At 43.6% G+C, this 17,922-nt stretch overlaps 1 protein-coding gene across 4 annotated transcripts in view; it reads left to right on the top strand.

Annotated features, from left to right (window-relative positions):
• qrich2 (glutamine rich 2) overlaps positions 1-17,922 on the top strand; it is a 59,474-nt gene that overhangs the window by 19,917 nt on the left and 21,635 nt on the right. For 3 of the 4 annotated variants that reach the window (XM_008104377.3, XM_008104376.3, XM_062970634.1), the window contains exons 6-10: positions 1,643-1,737; positions 3,855-3,958; positions 6,498-6,612; positions 14,931-15,182; positions 16,997-17,119. In XM_008104377.3, coding sequence (XP_008102584.2) covers positions 1,643-1,737; positions 3,855-3,958; positions 6,498-6,612; positions 14,931-15,182; positions 16,997-17,119 — 689 coding nt within the window. The remainder of the gene's footprint in view (positions 1-1,642; positions 1,738-3,854; positions 3,959-6,497; positions 6,613-14,930; positions 15,183-16,996; positions 17,120-17,922) is intronic. The other variant, XM_008104379.3, reaches the window with a different exon arrangement.

Raw genomic sequence — 17,922 nt, 5'->3', positions numbered from 1 at the left:
TCAGTTAGTATAATTCCACCAAAATATAGAAGAGTACCAGGAGTAAACTCCATAAGCAGCAGAAACTTAACATGTTGTGAACAGGAATAACCTTTTAATCTTTAGAATGGCTAAGGATTACAGAGACAATCTTTAGGTTCAAGAGATTTATTAAAGTAAAAAAAATGTTATTGATACAAAAGTCTTGGAACTGACTAACTTATTAAATTTCATCTTCTAAAAGAGATGGAAGGTAACAAAAAAAAAGTCAATGCAGCTACATTTTGCCTAAGGAGAGGCAAAATGCGTCCTCACAGGGAAAAGAAAGCAGAAGGACGTAACAATGGAGACCAGACAATTTAAACTTAGAAGGAAGTTCCCTCACAGAATTCCATTGCTATGTCATCAAAAAGGGGAGGAAGCAGTGGCTAGTAATAAAGATAAAGCCAAGCCCTTTAAGAAACACGCACAGGAATATGGGAAAAGGAATCCCTGGGCTTGGCCCTGTCTAGCCTAGCTCCTAGAAACTTGATGAAACAAAGACCTGGGCAGTCCAGGGAGGAAACCCAACACTGGCCTCTTCCAGATTGGTCTAAAGTTCATGCTCTCTTGATATACTGTATTTCATCACATAATAGTCTGAGGTTTTCCCCTTCTTTGTAAAAAAAAAGGGAGGTGAGACTATTATGCAATGGCGACTATTTTATAGTGATAAAGCTCCCTTTGAGACCCTTTTTACTGTATAGTAGTGCCTTTAAGAGTGCAGCTGCACCCTCAATGTATAGTACAGAGGGGATAGGCGGGCAGGTGAACTTACTCTCCTGCCCATTTGCCCTCTTTCCTTGGTGCTGCACCAAGGGCAGTTGGGCCCTTAATTCTCTCACCCAGACAAGTGAACTCAGGGTGCAACTAATACACAGAGAAGAGCAATTTTGCCTTCCCCAAAGAAGGTGTGATTATTGTGCGATGGCAACTATTATGTGATGAAATATGGATAGTTGTTTGGGTATTGCTATATTTCAGAGCTTTCCAAATATTTCATTTTGGTGATACACTTTTTAGACATGCATCATTTTGTGACACAGTAACTCAGTTTTCCTAGAAAATCGAAAGTTAAAACAAACCATTATAAGAGATACGGATACATACCTAAATTATTATAACAAAATGTATGGAGACACAACATATCTCATGAAAATCTTTCATTTATATTTTTTAAAATATATGATTTATTATTTATTTCACAGACACAGAGGTTTCTCATTATGTTTGCATGACACTCCTACACACTGCAGCCAACACACTAGTATGTCATGACACACAGTTTTGGAAAGCTCTGCTGTATTTTGTGCCTTGTTGTCACATCTGCATCCCCTTACCCCATCATTTTAGGAAACATTTGTACCAAATTCCTACACTTTCACTGTAGATCCTCCTGAAGGTTTTCTAAAGCTGGGGCAAAATTTTCTGGGACTCCGGACAGACCTCAATCAGGACTTTGTACATTCAGTGGGAAGGGAAAGGAGTGTCATGGTATAAGGAATGGCTGGCTGGAAACCTGAACAGGAGGATGCCATTTACCATGTTTTTTTGCATGTCCTACCTGGATATACTAAGTGTAAGCCTGGTCTATTGATAAGTCTCTTTCCTTTATCTTGGCTAGTTTATAGGAATATTGCCATAGTACCACCTGACCTTCCAGAAAAGCTTGCTACAATCAAGGCCATGGAAGAAGAGATGAAAACAGAGAAAGAGAAGGTGAGGTTGGAGCAGTATGCTCACTAGTTGGCTACAGTCAGCTTTCTCAGAGGTGATTTGATCAACTCCATAGGTACTATGTGGAACCCATTCTTACATTTCTCTAAGCTATTTCTAATGGCGAAATATTTGTTTGCTTTGCTACAAATTTCAGTGATTCCCAGATTCATTTTTTACATTCACTCCTGTATTTATATTTACATTCATTTCCTTTCTGACCAAGCTATTGCATCCAAAAAGCCCCTTCGAGCAAAGTTCCAACAAATCTTGGTCCTTTCGTTCTACCTACCTCTGCCCTCCCAACATCCCCCATTTCTTAATTCCTTTCCCCATATATTTCCTCCATTCCTTTTAGGGTTAGTGAACGTTTTTGCAGAAGAGCCATTAGGTTCATCACAGATTTATTCCTAGAGATCAAGACGCTGTGTGCTACTATGGATGAACAGTTTGAATTGATGTAAATTCAAAGTACAGGCAGCCCTGAGTTACAAACATCCGACTTATAAATGAACGGGGATGAGACAACAGGAAGTGAGAGAAATCTACCCATGGGAAAGGAAATTCACTCCTGTAGGGGTCGTCATGGGGAAAAGGTGTCTCCACTGAAGCTTTCTCATCAATCCTCATTTCCACAACAAGGCAAAATTTTCAAAATCCAATTCTCACAGGAACCGAAAGTGAGATGAAATCTTCTGAATATGGGCACAGGCTGCAAAACAAACACCATGGGGGTGTTAACCCTTCCCTATGCTATCCAAAGCTTTCTATCTTTCTATCTATCTATCTATCTATCTATCTATCTATCTATCTATCTATCTATCTATTTACAGTATCTATATGAGAGTTACACTTTAAAAGCGTACCTGTTCCAACTTACATACAAATTCAACTTGAAAACAAACCTACAGAACCTATCATGTTTGTAACCTGTGGACTGCCTGTATTGGTCTGGAAGTGGTGAGGATGATTGGAAGAACAAAATCTTGGGCAAATGGCTAGGGACCGATACAATCCAACCACATTTTGAAGGGCTCGAGATTCTTATTCCTATTTCAGAGCCAAGTTCAACTCTAGACTGTTATACATAAAAGTAGAGATAAAATCTCAGGTAACGAAGCATATATGATTCAGGGCATTATTTGTTTAACAGAAAATTTGGTACAGAGGTGAAAATGATGTGGAAAGTACAGAGAAAGGTTCCCAAACCACAAAAAAGAGGATCAGGTCAACATGCTGCAGTAAACCTTTTAGTCTAAAATAGCAATATGCGTTAAATGAAACAACTTGGCTGAATAAGCATTTGCTTAAGTAAATGAAACATTTGAACCTTGAACACATCCAGGGATGACTTTCTTTCACCAGTCTCCACTTTTCTTACGATTTCCATTTTGATGGTCAAACTTACAGATCTGTGGCTTTTTAAAGCAGGCTTAGATGTAGCTGGCAAGGCAGGCTTGTCTCCTTCCTCTCTGTTTTGCAGTTGTTGTGCTCAATCAGTGATTCTGTAGGTACCTGCTGTTACCTTGCCTACTGCAGCTATTGCTAGGTATCAAATGTATCTGCATTACATAGGATTGGCTTGAGTAGAATCCTGTTCTTTCCCAATTCAAGCTTTCTTGCTTTATTTGCTGCAGACATGCTACTGCAATCCAACATTGGAAATCTGTGTTGATTTAACCCTCCTTAACCATCCTCCCAATGCTGATGCTGCTAAAAGACTTCCAGCTAGACAGAGAGAAAAAGAAAATAATGGCTGGACAGGTGCAAAAAGAATTTTTAAGGAGTCTTTTTTGTTAGAGGCATTGTTAAATGAGGCATGCCTGTTGTACTCAGGATGTCCTATTTCAAAGAAAATAGACAGTATCTGTAAGAAGTTGGTATGGGCTTCTTTTCTTCTAAGGCAGTGGTTCTCAACCTATGGGTCCCCAGATGTTTTGGCCTTCATCTCCCAGAAATCCTAACAGCTGTTAAACTGGCTGGGATTTCTGAGAGTTGTAGGCTAAAATACCTGGGGACCCACAGGTTGAGAACCATTGTTCTAAGGAATTCGGTTTTTTTAAAAGTTCTTTCACCAAAGGTAATCATGCATTTTAGTTTTCCCCCAATTATGTTTGTAGTTAAGGAAGATTGAAAGTGTACTTGAAGGAGAATTGACAGGACCTGAAACAGAAGAGAAGATGGAGGGAGCTGGTCATATCAACATGCAGATAGGCTATCTCAGGTAAACAAAACAACATGAGCCACAAGACTAGAGAACGCCACTGATTGGCAAACCCCACATACCTTTAGATTTAAGGTTGGTACATAGATGGTTGTTTTTGATGTGGCCGGCCACATCAAAAACAACACTGCATGTACTTTGTATGGAATTCTTATGTTTCCGCAATCAAGACATTGCAAAACTGTAGAGATAATGGCTGCATTACATGGCAGTTATAACTTTATGAAATATAATGTCTCTTCTTTTGCTGTATAACTGAACATTTAGCTGTGTGTTCAGGTGTGTACACTCCACAAAACAGTACCAATAACCAAACACAAGCCACAGTTTGGCTGTAGACAAGGGTTGGCTCACACATGAATCTAGGCATCGACCAGCTTATCTATGGATCGATGAACCCAATAATCCAGCTTGGTGCCAGATCTCTAGGGATATCACAAGAGGCACCTCCTTGGTCACCCCAGGTGTGGTCTCTCTACCACCATCAGGTGTGTGGCAAGTGTTTGCTCCCTGCTGGGCAAGACCACTCCTACCACACACCCTAGTCCCCTGATGGGACTCTCTACACCACCAATGCCTAGCATACACTAGTGCCCAACTGCCCCCACAAAGCTGTGATGGAATAATATACAGTGAACACTAAAATATAAGGAAGATGGGTGGGATAAAGTTTGGAGTGAACTGGCTAGGAGCTCACTTGAAGTCTTCTAAAAACACCCAACTGGAGTGAAAACAGCATCCAGACCAATCTGACTGGGTGGGTGGATAGTCTGTCAGCCAATGGATCTGCAGCAGGCAGCTAAAAACCCATTGTCTGGCAACAGCCCTACCATTCACATTTGTCCCATGAATAAAATTTCCCTTCCCTATTATAAGGACTTTCATCCAAATAGCAAAATGTCTGCACAAAGAAGGGAGTAGGTTATGAAGGCAGCCCAAGATTAAAACTGAGGCCTGTCTCAAGTGAGTACTGGAGAACCTTTTCTAGTGAGAGAAAGTCTGGAGTGGCTTAGGGATGCTTTTTTCCTAGTTATACATCCCTCCTATATAGCAGTGGTTCTCGACCTTCCTAATGCCACGACCCCATAATACATTTCCTCAAGTTGTGCTGAACCCCAACCATAAAATTATTTTTGTTGCTACTTCATAACTGTAATTTTGCTGTTGTTATGAATTGTAATGTAAATATCTGATCTGTAGGATGTATTTTCATTCACTGGACCAAATTTGGTGCAAACACCCGATACACCCAAATTTGAATACTGGTGGGGTTGAGGGGGAGTTGATTTTGTCATTTGGGAGTTATAGTTGCTGGGATTTATAGTTAACTTACAATCAAAGAGCCCCTTGAACCCCACCAACTATAGAATTGGGCTAAACTTCCCACACAGAACCCCCATGACCAACAGGAAGTACTGGAGGGATTTGGGAGGAATTGACAGTGATTTAGGGAAGATGTAGTTCACCTACCTCTAGAAAGCACTGTGAATTAATATGTTTTCTAACCCTTTGGCAACTCCTCTGACACTCCTTCGTGACCCCCCCCCCCCCGGGTCCTGACCCCCAGGTTGGGAAACACTGCTATACAGGGACTCAAAATACATGATACTGGAAGATTTCTGGATGCCATGTGAGAAGCTCAGGCACATGGGGCAAGTCCTCTACTTTCCCTAAGAAGCAAACATATACACATATGCATACAAAAAAAGACAACTCACCACCCACAGTACAATATCTCTGCCTCCCACCCCCTTGACTTCCGTCACATTTAATTTAACCCTCTGTATTTCTAGCTCAATAAATTCCTCTTGTTTTTATTTCTTAAGGTCTCTTGTCACATATGCTAAGTCCAGCTTCCAGTTAACCCTTCCCTATGCTGTTCAAAGTTTGCATGCATGCAATATATGGAATAACACTTAAAATGTACCCTCACAAACCAATTTAACTTAAGAACAAACCTACAGAACCTATCTTGTTCATAAATTAGGGGCTGCCTATATATAGTTCTAGAGTTCCCATGACCAAGAACCCTGTTTAGATTAGGTTTTCACTCATAGAAGCTTTGTAACCATATTCAGCCTTTAAATGGGGTTTCTAATTTCAAAATTAGAAAATACAACCTTTTCCAGATAGTTGTGTTCAATGTATAAATGTTTTATCCAGGTTGGTGCAGGATCTTGTAGGTATTTGGTCTTCCGCACATAATCATGCCATATCTGGAGAAAGTAACTGAAAGTTGAATTTCTGGAATCATTTCATAGACCTTTGTGGGATTTTGCATTGCCATGAGCCAAGTTGCTCAACAAATAAGGCTAAGCGAACAATTAGTTAAAATAGGGGATCCCTGGGAAACTGGGCCAAGAAGCTTGACTGGCATTTGGTGTGGATCAGTATTTCAGTAAGCTTCCTCCAGAACTGCATCTGGGGTATATGTGTATGTGGTGGTTTTCTCAATGGACAATTAATATACTACAGGATTGCTTTTGTTTTCCTATTTGGCAATGTATGGTCCTTCTCTGTTGTTGGCTTTGTGGCACAGAGCAACAGTGCAAGACATAGAGAAAGAACTCAAAGAGCTGAGAAACAAGCAAGAAGCAGGGAAACAGTCGCTGGAGCAGTCAGTGGCCGAAAATGCCGTTTACCTCCAGGAACAGGTCAGCAAGTCAAATCAGGATAAGAAATAGTAATGTGGTTTCCCTTGGCTGTGGGGCCTCAGTAGGTGCTCTGAACCAGACTTCCAGATCTCATTGCAGACTGCTTATTATGTGTGGGGTGTGGAAGATTCTCGTCTAAGATGTGTTTGCCCCACACATTTTCTCAGTAGCGTACATCACAGTGAACATTGGTGCTTTCTGTAGGTATTGATGTAACATATGTATGAGCAACCTGTGGTCCTCCAGAAATTGCTAGACTACATCTCTCATCTGCCCTGGCAACATAGCCAATGGTGAAGAATGATCAGAGTGGAAATCCAATAATGTTTGGAGAACAACATGTTGTTCAGCCTTGATTTATGATTTAAAAACTAAAAGCAAATCAATTCTTCCAGAATGGATTTGAGTTGGTGAGTGTGATGTGGCTTCCCTTGGCTGTGAGTTAGAATAACAATTCTATTGCAACAGCAACACACAATTCTATTGCAACAGCAACACAGCCTTTAAAAATCACCCCAGTGAAGTCATATTGTCATACCTAAGCTGCCAGAGATATCACCTCACTTTGCCTAATGATAAGGCTTCTGTAGGCAGAACTAGATAAGACACTACAGTTGATGTTACATTTGTATGTGCTTTGTTTTTGCTGTTAATAGTGGCTGCAAGGAGGGATGGTTTTAATCAGGTCAGTAGTTCACAATGAAGGATAAATTCTGTATAGTCCTGACCCCACAAAAATGGCATTCTGAAGATGCTGTTTGCTCTATTGACCATGGGGTAGGAAGAAATGTCTTGGTGTCCTTCTGTAACTAATAGCAGTTTTAGTGATATTTGGCATGAGACACATTATGTTGCCTTTGGCCCTGATAACTTATTAGCTATTGCTTTTTACATCTTTTCAATCTACATGCTACTCACATAAAATAAGACTACTTAATCAATGAGATTTACATAATCCTGGTTTTACCATTTATAAGTTGATGCAGTGGGTCTGCTTTAACTAAGCCTAGCAATATCTATATATATAAATGAGTGATGGCATCACGGCGACCCACAAAACAACAAAACTACAGGCCCCCCAACCTCGAAATTTGACAATACAACCCATCATCCATGCCTCTAGGTTGATACAACAAAAAGAGAAGAAAAATAAAGTCCTACTTAGAGGGAGAGCAATAATTGTTTTTATCCAATTGCTGCCACTTAGAAGGCTAAGCTCCGCCCACTTGGTCTCCTAGCAACCCACTCAGCCCAGTGTTAATAAAAGAATAAAAAATAAAATAAATACAAATAATACAATAAAAATAATTAAAAACACTAAAAAATTAAAACAATAAAATACTATAACAAAACAATTACAAATAATACAACAAAATAATAAAATATAATAAATTGTGATGACCCATGGGCCTTGTAGTCCTGCTCATGACATTGTGATGCCTGATGAAGAAGAAAACTTGGGTTTTTTACCTTCCCAGTCAGAACTGGATTCTTCCCAGACAGATTCTTCCCAGCCAGATCTGGGAACCTTGCACCTGCAAGAGGGTTATGTTCCAGAAGTATGTCAAACAAACACTGAGGCTACTTCTCCTGTGTTTTCTCGCCATGAGTTTTGTAAACAACAGAGAGGTTTGGAAGCGGCCTCGCGCAGGAGTGCTAGAATAATTGCTAAGAATTTGCCAATTAAGCCTGCTTTCCATGAGAATCTTTAAGGAGTCAAACATCTGGTCTCAGAGATTAGCTTTCGTTTCTGGTTCCCAGAGAACTGCTCTCGGCGGGAAAGTTAGACTCTATATAGGTGTTTTACCCGCGGAGTAACTTTGCGGAGTCAATTCGTCAGCCTCCGGAGCGAGTTGTGTCTGAACAGCGCGCTCCGCTTCAAACCTCGTTCCTGCTCAAGCCTTGTCCTTGTTTCCAGCCTTCGCTCCTGTTTCCCAGCCTTTGTTTACCTACGGACCTTGCCTTGTTTCCCAGGACTAAACCTTGCCTTGTTTCACGGATTTTACCAAGTTATTCCACGGACCTTGTTCTTGTTCCTCGTTACCTTGTTCCACGATTCAAGCCTTGTTTCAAGTATCAAGTTATTCCTAGCCTTGCTCAAGTTCATGGACTAAAGGACCTTGTCATCTCCCCTCACTTTGCCTGGCAAAGTGAGTGTTTCGGTTGTTGGATTACAACTTTGGACCTTAATATTTCATATTGGACATTGTTTCTTTGGACTAATTTTGACCTTTCCTGAAAGGTCTGCTTCTGGACTAACTTTTACATTTGCTTTTATTAACTTTATATATTTCCTTAATAAAGATATTAGATAGAATCTGGCCTCTGCGTATGGTTATTGGTGCTCTGTAGCCTGGGTCGTGACAGTTTGACTCCGCCACCCATAAGCACCAATTAACCAAGGCCAGAATGTCTACCGGAACCGTGCCGGGTGGGCAGCCGCTTACCTACACCATCGACAAGGATGAGGTGGACCGAATCCGTGATAAGCTCAATGCACAGGATGGGGAAATAAAGGGTTTGAAGGAACGCGGAATCCGTCTTCCGGCCATGGCGTTGCCAACCAAGTTTACTGGAGAAGCTTCTAAGGTTCATGTTTTCCGTCGCCAATGCCAAGCTTATCTAGAGGCCCGTGATGCCGAGTTTCCCCAGGAAGACATCAAGGTGGCGTGGATTTACAGTCTCCTAGACGGGCCAGCGGCTAACTGGGCGACGGCTCTGTTCGACCAAGCCTCCCCACATCTAAGGTCAGCGCAACATTTCTTGGACCACCTTAAGGCGACCTGGGGAATCGAGGACAATTTGGAGGCAGCCGGGCACAAACTCCGCCGCCTCTTCCAAGGAGACAGACCCATGTCTCAGTACATAGCCGAGTTCCGAGTGCTGGCCCACAACACCGGCTGGAACGATGTTGCCCTCAGAGGACAATTTCGGGAGGGTCTCAACATTGAAATGCTGGAGGAAATCTCCAAGGTGGATCCTCCCCAAACGCTTGAAGCACTCATCGATCAATGTTTACGGGCTGAAGTCATGATTGCCAACAGGAAACAGTGGGTACGAGGCCAGAGCGGTAGAGCTGGGGCAAAACCCCCCGCTCCCGCCAGCGTTCAGCCGCGTCCAGTGTGGAGACCCCCACCACCATCCCCATACCCTAGAGGGAGCGAGGAGGCGCCGATGCAGTTGGGCAATGTGCGTCCCAGATTAGATGCCGCCGAGAAGGCCCGCCGCCAACGCCTAAATCTCTGTTGGTATTGCGGGAATGGGGGCCACTTCGCCAGAGAGTGCCCAGCCAAAGGGAAGCCCGCCGCCCGTCTTGCGGCGGCGTCCTCCACGGAGACGAAGGCGTCTGAGGCGGCTGGCACACAGCCGGCGGGGGAAGCCAACGACCGGGCGTAGAGAGGCTCGCCAACCCGGTCAAGAAACCCATTCAAGAGCCGCCAACCGGGGTCCTGTTCCTTCTAGTGGTCACCTTATGGTCAGCAAAAAAGGGACCCGTCATGATCCACGCCATGATAGACTCAGGAGCTACCAACAATTTCATTGATAGAGAGTATGCCGACTCTCTGGGATTACAATATCATGACTTCAAGAATGCCCGTGTGGTGCAAGCCATCGATGGCCGCCCTCTCAAGACGGGCCCCGTAAGCCAGTGGTCGGAACCCACCAGGATGTGGATAAGGGAACATATGGAAGAGATTTCCTTCTTTGTTACTGAGGTTCCCCATTTCCCTGTGATTTTGGGGATTCCATGGCTGACACTTCACGACCCAAGCATCTCCTGGTCCAACAGAGAACTGCAGTTTGCTTCAAAGTACTGCCAAAACCATTGCCTCGTAGCCAAGGTCTGCCATGCCACAGACACCGAGCCCATTATCACCTTGCCAAAGAAGTACTCCGAGTATTGGGATGTATTCAATGAAAAAGAAGCCGAAAAATTACCCCCACATAGACCTTATGACTGTGCCATTGACTTGGTGGAGGGGGCCCCGATCCCGCGAGGGCATCTCTACTCCCTGACTGAACCAGAGCAAGAAGCTCTCAGGGAATTCATAGAGACAAACCTTCGCAAGGGATTCATCAGACCCTCTCAATCCCCAGCCGCCTCCCCAGTGATGTTTGTGAAGAAGAAGTCAGGGGAATTACGCTTGGTGGTGGACTACAGAGCATTGAACAATATCACTAAGCGGAACAGCTATCCCCTGCCCTTAATCTCGGATCTACTAGACCGACTTCGAGGAGCCAAGGTCTACACCAAGCTGGACCTACGGGGGGCTTATAATCTAGTTCGCATCAGAGAAGGGGACGAGTGGAAGACCGCCTTCCAGACTAAATTCGGATTATTCGAGTCCCGAGTTATGAATTATGGTTTATGCGGAGCTCCCGCAACGTTCCAGCATTTTGTCAATGACATTTTTCAGGACTATCTAGATCGGTTCTTGATCATCTACCTGGACGATTTTTTGGTGTTTTCTAGATCACAATCAGAACATGAGAACCACGTTAAAATGGTGTTACAACGATTGCGGGATCATGGACTTTATGCCAAGCTGGAAAAATGCGCTTTTGATCTACAAGAGGTAGATTTCCTGGGGTACCGCATCTCGCCTCTAGGGCTCTCCATGGACCCGGCAAAAGTTTCAGCAGTATTGGAATGGCGGGCGCCAACCAACAAGAAAGAGGTGCAGCGATTCTTGGGGTTCGCGAACTATTACCGCAAGTTCATTCCAGATTTTGCCCGCTGGTCTGACCCAATCACCAGCTGCATCCGTGGGAAACAGCCCTTCCGCTGGACTGATCAAGCAGAGAAAGGGTTCCAGCAACTAAAGAAATTATTCACATCCCAGCCAATCCTTCAGCATCCAGATCCTGAAACCCTTTTTGTGGTGCAAGCGGACGCCTCTGATGTGGCAATTGGGGCTGTGCTCCTACAACCGGTGGGAGATCACCTTCATCCTTGTGCCTATTATTCTCGTCAACTAACCGCACCAGAGAGGAACTATACCATTTGGGAAAAAGAACTATTAGCCATAAAGGCAGCTTTTGAAACTTGGAGACATTGGCTAGAAGGGGCCAAATTTCCCATTGAAGTCCACACTGATCATCGGAATCTAGAACATCTAAGAACTGCCCGCAAGCTAAATCAGAGGCAGCAACGTTGGGCTTTATTCTTTGAACGTTTCAACTTCCAGATTCATTATGTGACCCCAGCCCAAACCAAGCAAGCAGACGCCCTGTCACGTAAACCGGAATACGCTGCAGGACGCAAGGAGACCTTTGAATCCCAACTACTACAACCCGAGAACTTTGCCACGCTCACAGTGGGGAACACCAAATCCACTCCCATTGATTCAACTCCCTCTACTCCAGGACCCATCTGTGCTCAAGAAATCAGGGCTAGTCAGCAAGCAGATGCCTGGGCGCAGGACCAACTTCGTCAAGGTCTGCATTTTCCCTTTTCGCTTAAAGATGGACTGCTTTGCTATAGAAATCATGTTTATATCCCACCCGGACCGGGCAGGGAAAAAGCACTTCGTCTGTGTCATGACTGCAAACCAGCAGGGCATTTCGGACTATTTAAAACCATGCATTTGATCCTAAGAGATTTCTGGTGGCCCAAGATCCGCAAAGATGTGGAAAAATATGTCAACACCTGCCCAGTATGCCAGCGCTCCAAGATAAGAAGGGAGAAGCCCTCAGGGCTTCTACACCCCCTTCCTACCCCATCTCGCCCATGGGAAATAATTTCTGCGGATTTTATCACTGACTTACCACCTTCCTGTGGATTCACCACGATCCTAGTGGTGGTGGACCTTTTCACCAAGTTAGCCCATTTCATTCCCTGTGAAGGCCTTCCCACGGCCCAAGAGACTGCAGATTTATTCCTCCAACATGTTTTCAGACTACATGGATTGCCCAAGAGTTTGGTCACAGACCGTGGATCCCAATTCACCTCTCGTTTCTGGAAGGCACTACAAAAACTATTGGGCATAGACTCTCGTTTATCTTCAGCTCATCATCCCCAAACGGATGGGCAAACGGAGCGCACCAATGCCACTTTGGAACAGTACCTTCGCTGTTATGTAAACTACCAACAGGACAATTGGGCTTCTCTGTTACCACTGTCGGAGTTTGCCTACAACAATGGAGTCCAGGCTTCTACAAAAGAAACGCCGTTCTTTGCAAACTACGGCTTCCATCCACGTTTCTTTCCCCCTGTCATTGAAACTTCAGAAGTTCCCGCAGCAGAAGATTGGCTGCAGGAACTCACAGCGGTGCAACAACTTTTGCTCCAGCAACTGGAACAAGCCAAGGAGGACTATAAACGTCACGCGGACAAACATCGCCAGCCGGGCCCCGAAATCAAGGTAGGAGATCGGGTTTTTCTGTCCACTCGCTTTTTGCCCTCCCATCGCCCTTGCCGGAAGTTAGATGCCCGTTTCATTGGTCCCTATCCAGTGGTGGCGCAATTAAACCCCGTGACTTTCAAACTCCAACTTCCGCGTTCAATGCGCATTCACCCAGTGTTTCACCGCTCCCTGCTCCTTCCGGCGGATGGTGTGCGGCCAGATGTAGACCGGCCGGCCCCCGTCCCTATTTTGGTGGATGGGGAGGACGAGTTCGAGGTTCAGGACATTTTGGATTCTCGCTTTCACCGCCGCCGCCTGCAATATCTCATTGACTGGGTGGGTTTTGGCCCTGAGGAACGCTCTTGGGAAGACGCCTCCACAGTCCATGCTCCTGATCTAACCCGTCGCTTTCATCAGACCTATCCCGCCAAGCCACGACCTCGCGCCTCGGGGAGAGAGTCCCAGTTTGGGAGGGGGCTTGAGGAGGGGGATAGTGTGATGACCCATGGGCCTTGTAGTCCTGCTCATGACATTGTGATGCCTGATGAAGAAGAAAACTTGGGTTTTTTACCTTCCCAGTCAGAACTGGATTCTTCCCAGACAGATTCTTCCCAGCCAGATCTGGGAACCTTGCACCTGCAAGAGGGTTATGTTCCAGAAGTATGTCAAACAAACACTGAGGCTACTTCTCCTGTGTTTTCTCGCCATGAGTTTTGTAAACAACAAAGAGGTTTGGAAGCGGCCTCGCGCAGGAGTGCTAGAATAATTGCTAAGAATTTGCCATTTAAGCCTGCTTTCCATGAGAATCTTTAAGGAGTCAAACATCTGGTCTCAGAGATTAGCTTTCGTTTCTGGTTCCCAGAGAACTGCTCTCGGCGGGAAAGTTAGACTCTATATAGGTGTTTTACCCGCGGAGTAACTTTGCGGAGTCAATTCGTCAGCCTCCGGAGCGAGTTGTGTCTGAACAGCGCGCTCCGCTTCAAACCTCGTTCCTGCTCAAGCCTTGTCCTTGTTTCCAGCCTTCGCTCCTGTTTCCCAGCCTTTGTTTACCTACGGACCTTGCCTTGTTTCCCAGGACTAAACCTTGCCTTGTTTCACGGATTTTACCAAGTTATTCCACGGACCTTGTTCTTGTTCCTCGTTATCTTGTTCCACGATTCAAGCCTTGTTTCAAGTATCAAGTTATTCCTAGCCTTGCTCAAGTTCATGGACTAAAGGACCTTGTCATCTCCCCTCACTTTGCCTGGCAAAGTGAGTGTTTCGGTTGTTGGATTACAACTTTGGACCTTAATATTTCATATTGGACATTGTTTCTTTGGACTAATTTTGACCTTTCCTGAAAGGTCTGCTTCTGGACTAACTTTTACATTTGCTTTTATTAACTTTATATATTTCCTTAATAAAGATATTAGATAGAATCTGGCCTCTGCGTATGGTTATTGGTGCTCTGTAGCCTGGGTCGTGACATAAATAAAAAAGATAAGTTACAATAAAATTAATTAAAAAAATACAAATAACGTCAAATAAAAATTCCACAACAACTTTTAACCAATACCATCACCACTTTGCCACAGCAACGCGTGGCTGGGCACAGCTAGTAGGTTTATATATGATGAAACAACTGAGATTCTCAGTATTACATCCATGTTGTATGTTTTTCCATACAACGTTTCTCCAATTAGACATATTGAGATTCTGTCTGCCTTTCAATCAAGTGGACAGCTGAGATATACAATCTCAAGAGCAAAAGCAGGCTGATTCTACTGCTGACATTTCAGACCTTCAAAAAGTGCCTTTTTAAAAATTACAACTTTACAAACCTTCTTGCCAATGCACATACTGGTTAAGGGGTTTGGGGAGTTCTAGTCTAGAAAAAATGCTTTTCTGGGTTCTTTAGAAGTAAGAGAACCTTGGTCTGTCCCAGCTGCTAAAGTCAATCTTTGACTTATCCCCCTTGCTCGTTGCCTGCAGTTAGACAAACTTAGATCTGTCATGGAGAACATGATGTCGTCTTCATCCACCTTGCTGTCCATGAGCATGCCCCCCACCCCGGAGCCTGGATTGGGGGTACATATCCAGCAAGGAACGTGTGCTGCTTGCAGCTTAGATGTCAGTGAGAAGGTTAGCCAGCTGTTCAAGCGCTACGAACAGCTGCAGGACTCTGTCAACAACTTCATGTTGAGACAGACAGAAGGCAGGATGAAGAAACCCAAGCACCGCCAGGTAAGGCTTGGACCAGCAATATGGCTCAGCTGGTTGACCTGGAGATGTTTGTGAGGTGGCTGTGAGCATGCAGGAGGGGTGGGTATTGAGACCAGTTATATGAGTGTGGCTTGAAGAAGGCTCATTTGGGACAAAGGTAGAGCAATTTAGTTCTTTATTGCTGGTACTGAATGGAGCCAGCTCTCCAGGGTTTGAGAAGCATTCCTACCCCACCTGGATGGGATGGGCATTAAACGTGTTACTTCTGGCACAGAACTTAAATGTTATGCCATTCTGGATCTTGCCTAATGCTATGTGGAGGTTTGCACCTTCTCTATGTTGTGTCTTTCTTCCCAATTACATTTGGGGATGTTCATGAGAAAAGTGACATAATCAATTTACTATTGGCAGAAGAAGGACCGTACTTTCTGTGATGTTTGAGGTGACCAGGCTTGCACTATGTAATGGGGTTGTCAATTGCCATAGGACAAATGATAAGTGATGTTTGCTTCTAGTTGCCTGCTGGCCAAGATATAGTGTGTTATTATGATCAGACTATCGTGATTGTTTATTACAACTTTCACAAACTAGTGCTTTCTAGAAATATTGAAGTATAATTCATATAATCCACCAGCACGTCACAGTTTATGAAAGTTTTTGGGGGTTATTCAAAACATTTGCAAGACACTAGATTCGGAAAGGTTTTATATACTGTCGTTTGATTCTGTTTCAATAAGTTCAGACAATTCCTAGAACTGAGGAGATACATATTTATAGATTAAAATGTGTACCTTTTTGTGATTCTCTTTCATCAGGCAACAAGTTTTTTCCTTTACTGTTTTCTCTAACAAAGTGCCAGTATCTGCTGCCACTTCCTATGTTGAAATGGCACTATAGTGGCACCTTGGGGAAGAAAAGAAACACTGCAACATCAGCAACACGGGCATGAAAAATGCTCAAGTATTTCACTTAGAGAGGAGAGACATGTAAAGACAAAATTCATAGATATTTGCTTCTAAGTTCAAGCCACATACATGGTAGCTCTGGTCACACATCAATAAAAATTTGATTTTACCAAAATAAAGGAAAATGCATCAGGTATCAATCAGAAAACAATTTCTGAACAAAATAAATGACAGGTAGAAATGTATTGCTATTTGAGTAAGTTTGATCAAATTGATGCTGGGCCCTTTGAATGTTGCTGAATTCTTTGTTATTGAGATACGTGTTACACAGAGATTGAACCCCACATGCTCTGAGCATCTGAGAAGGGCAAGGGCAAACGGCCTTTGAACAAAATGTGCCAAGAAAACTCTATGATAGGTTTGCCTTATGGTCACCATAAGTTGGAAATGACTTGAAAGTACACAACAATAGTTCTACTAGAAGGAATGACTGATGACATTAGTCCACACCTACATCACTTAGTCTTTTAAATTCACCAGCAAAGCAAACCTTGACTCCCATGAGATCAGAATAATGATTAAAGGCCTTCCTTATGAGGAGCAAAACTGTTGCTACATAGTTTAGACCAGATCTCCCCAACCCAGAATCTTCCATATATGTTGGTTTGCAAATCACATTATTCCGTGCTTTTGGATTGGTCTTTGCCATAAAGTCTCCTGGGAGTTTCCCAGTTAAATTGAGTTTCCCACTGAAATGGATGACTGCTGTATACTAACACGTTTTTTGCTGATTCCTTTAGAGGACAGTGTTTTAATTTGTTCTTGTAGGGTGGGTGTTTCTTTACTCTACAATAGAAGCAGGTTTGGGGGTTGGTAGGACCACTCCTGTTTCAATACTGGCCTTCATTAACTTACTGTCTTCACCTTCAGGATGAGGAAATGCTCAGCCAGATCCAAAACACCATCCTGCAAGTTCAGGAAGACTGCGAGAAGCTGAATGCCACTACAGGCAACCTCATAGAAGACCATCGCCAAAAGCAAAAGGAGATCGGTGTAGGTGGCCTTGGGGAGGGGGGAGTTCATGAGTGGAGGGGGGAAGAGAAGTGGGCATTACTGGATGCCACCAGGAGTGTGTTGGATTGTACTGCTAAAACGTAGCAGTAAAGTAATAAACAGAAGAGTTGCAGTTATGGGTTTCTGTTCAAACAATGGATCATACCCAGCTATTACAATGAATAATGTCAGTGGACCGCCTTATAAATGTAATTCGCCAAGCTCTGTTTTGCCTTTTGATCTGTTTGCTGTGCAGGGAGATATTTGTTTTCTTTCCAGAGCTCACCCTTTATGGGTGAAGAAGCTTTAGGAGAAATAATGAAATGGCTATCAAATAGGACAGCATAGGTATAAAACTCAAAGAGAGATGTGGTGTTAAGATTTTGCAACTTTGGAAAAACTTTTATTTTTCCTTATGGACACCAAGCTCAAGATGTCTACCTAAACATAACTAAAATTAGTCAATTATAGTTGCCAAGAACTCTGTCATGCAATGGACCATCTTAGCAATAATTGGCCATCCTTGTTGCTTTTTAACATTAACTTCGCAAAAGCTGAAACAATTAATGTAAGACTCCCCAAGTCCTTAACACTTAATGGCAGTAAAGCCTCATACCCAGTTGAAGAAGTCTAGTGCAGCCAGTTGCAAAAGAGACTGCCAACCCTTGTCTCTTGGAAGTTGTATAGAGGAGAGAACTTTGCTAAGAAATGCTGTCATGTAATTTCCTTTCTACACAATTATGGAAGATATAGAGAAATCTAGTATTGTGTTATTCCCAACTACTGGAATCCCACTGGATGCA

This window comes from Anolis carolinensis, chromosome 2 (assembly GCF_035594765.1).
Source record: "Anolis carolinensis isolate JA03-04 chromosome 2, rAnoCar3.1.pri, whole genome shotgun sequence".
Taxonomy (NCBI): domain Eukaryota; kingdom Metazoa; phylum Chordata; class Lepidosauria; order Squamata; family Dactyloidae; genus Anolis; species Anolis carolinensis.
The sequence above is the reverse complement of the archived record's forward strand: the minus strand, read 5'-3'. Positions and strand labels throughout refer to the sequence as shown.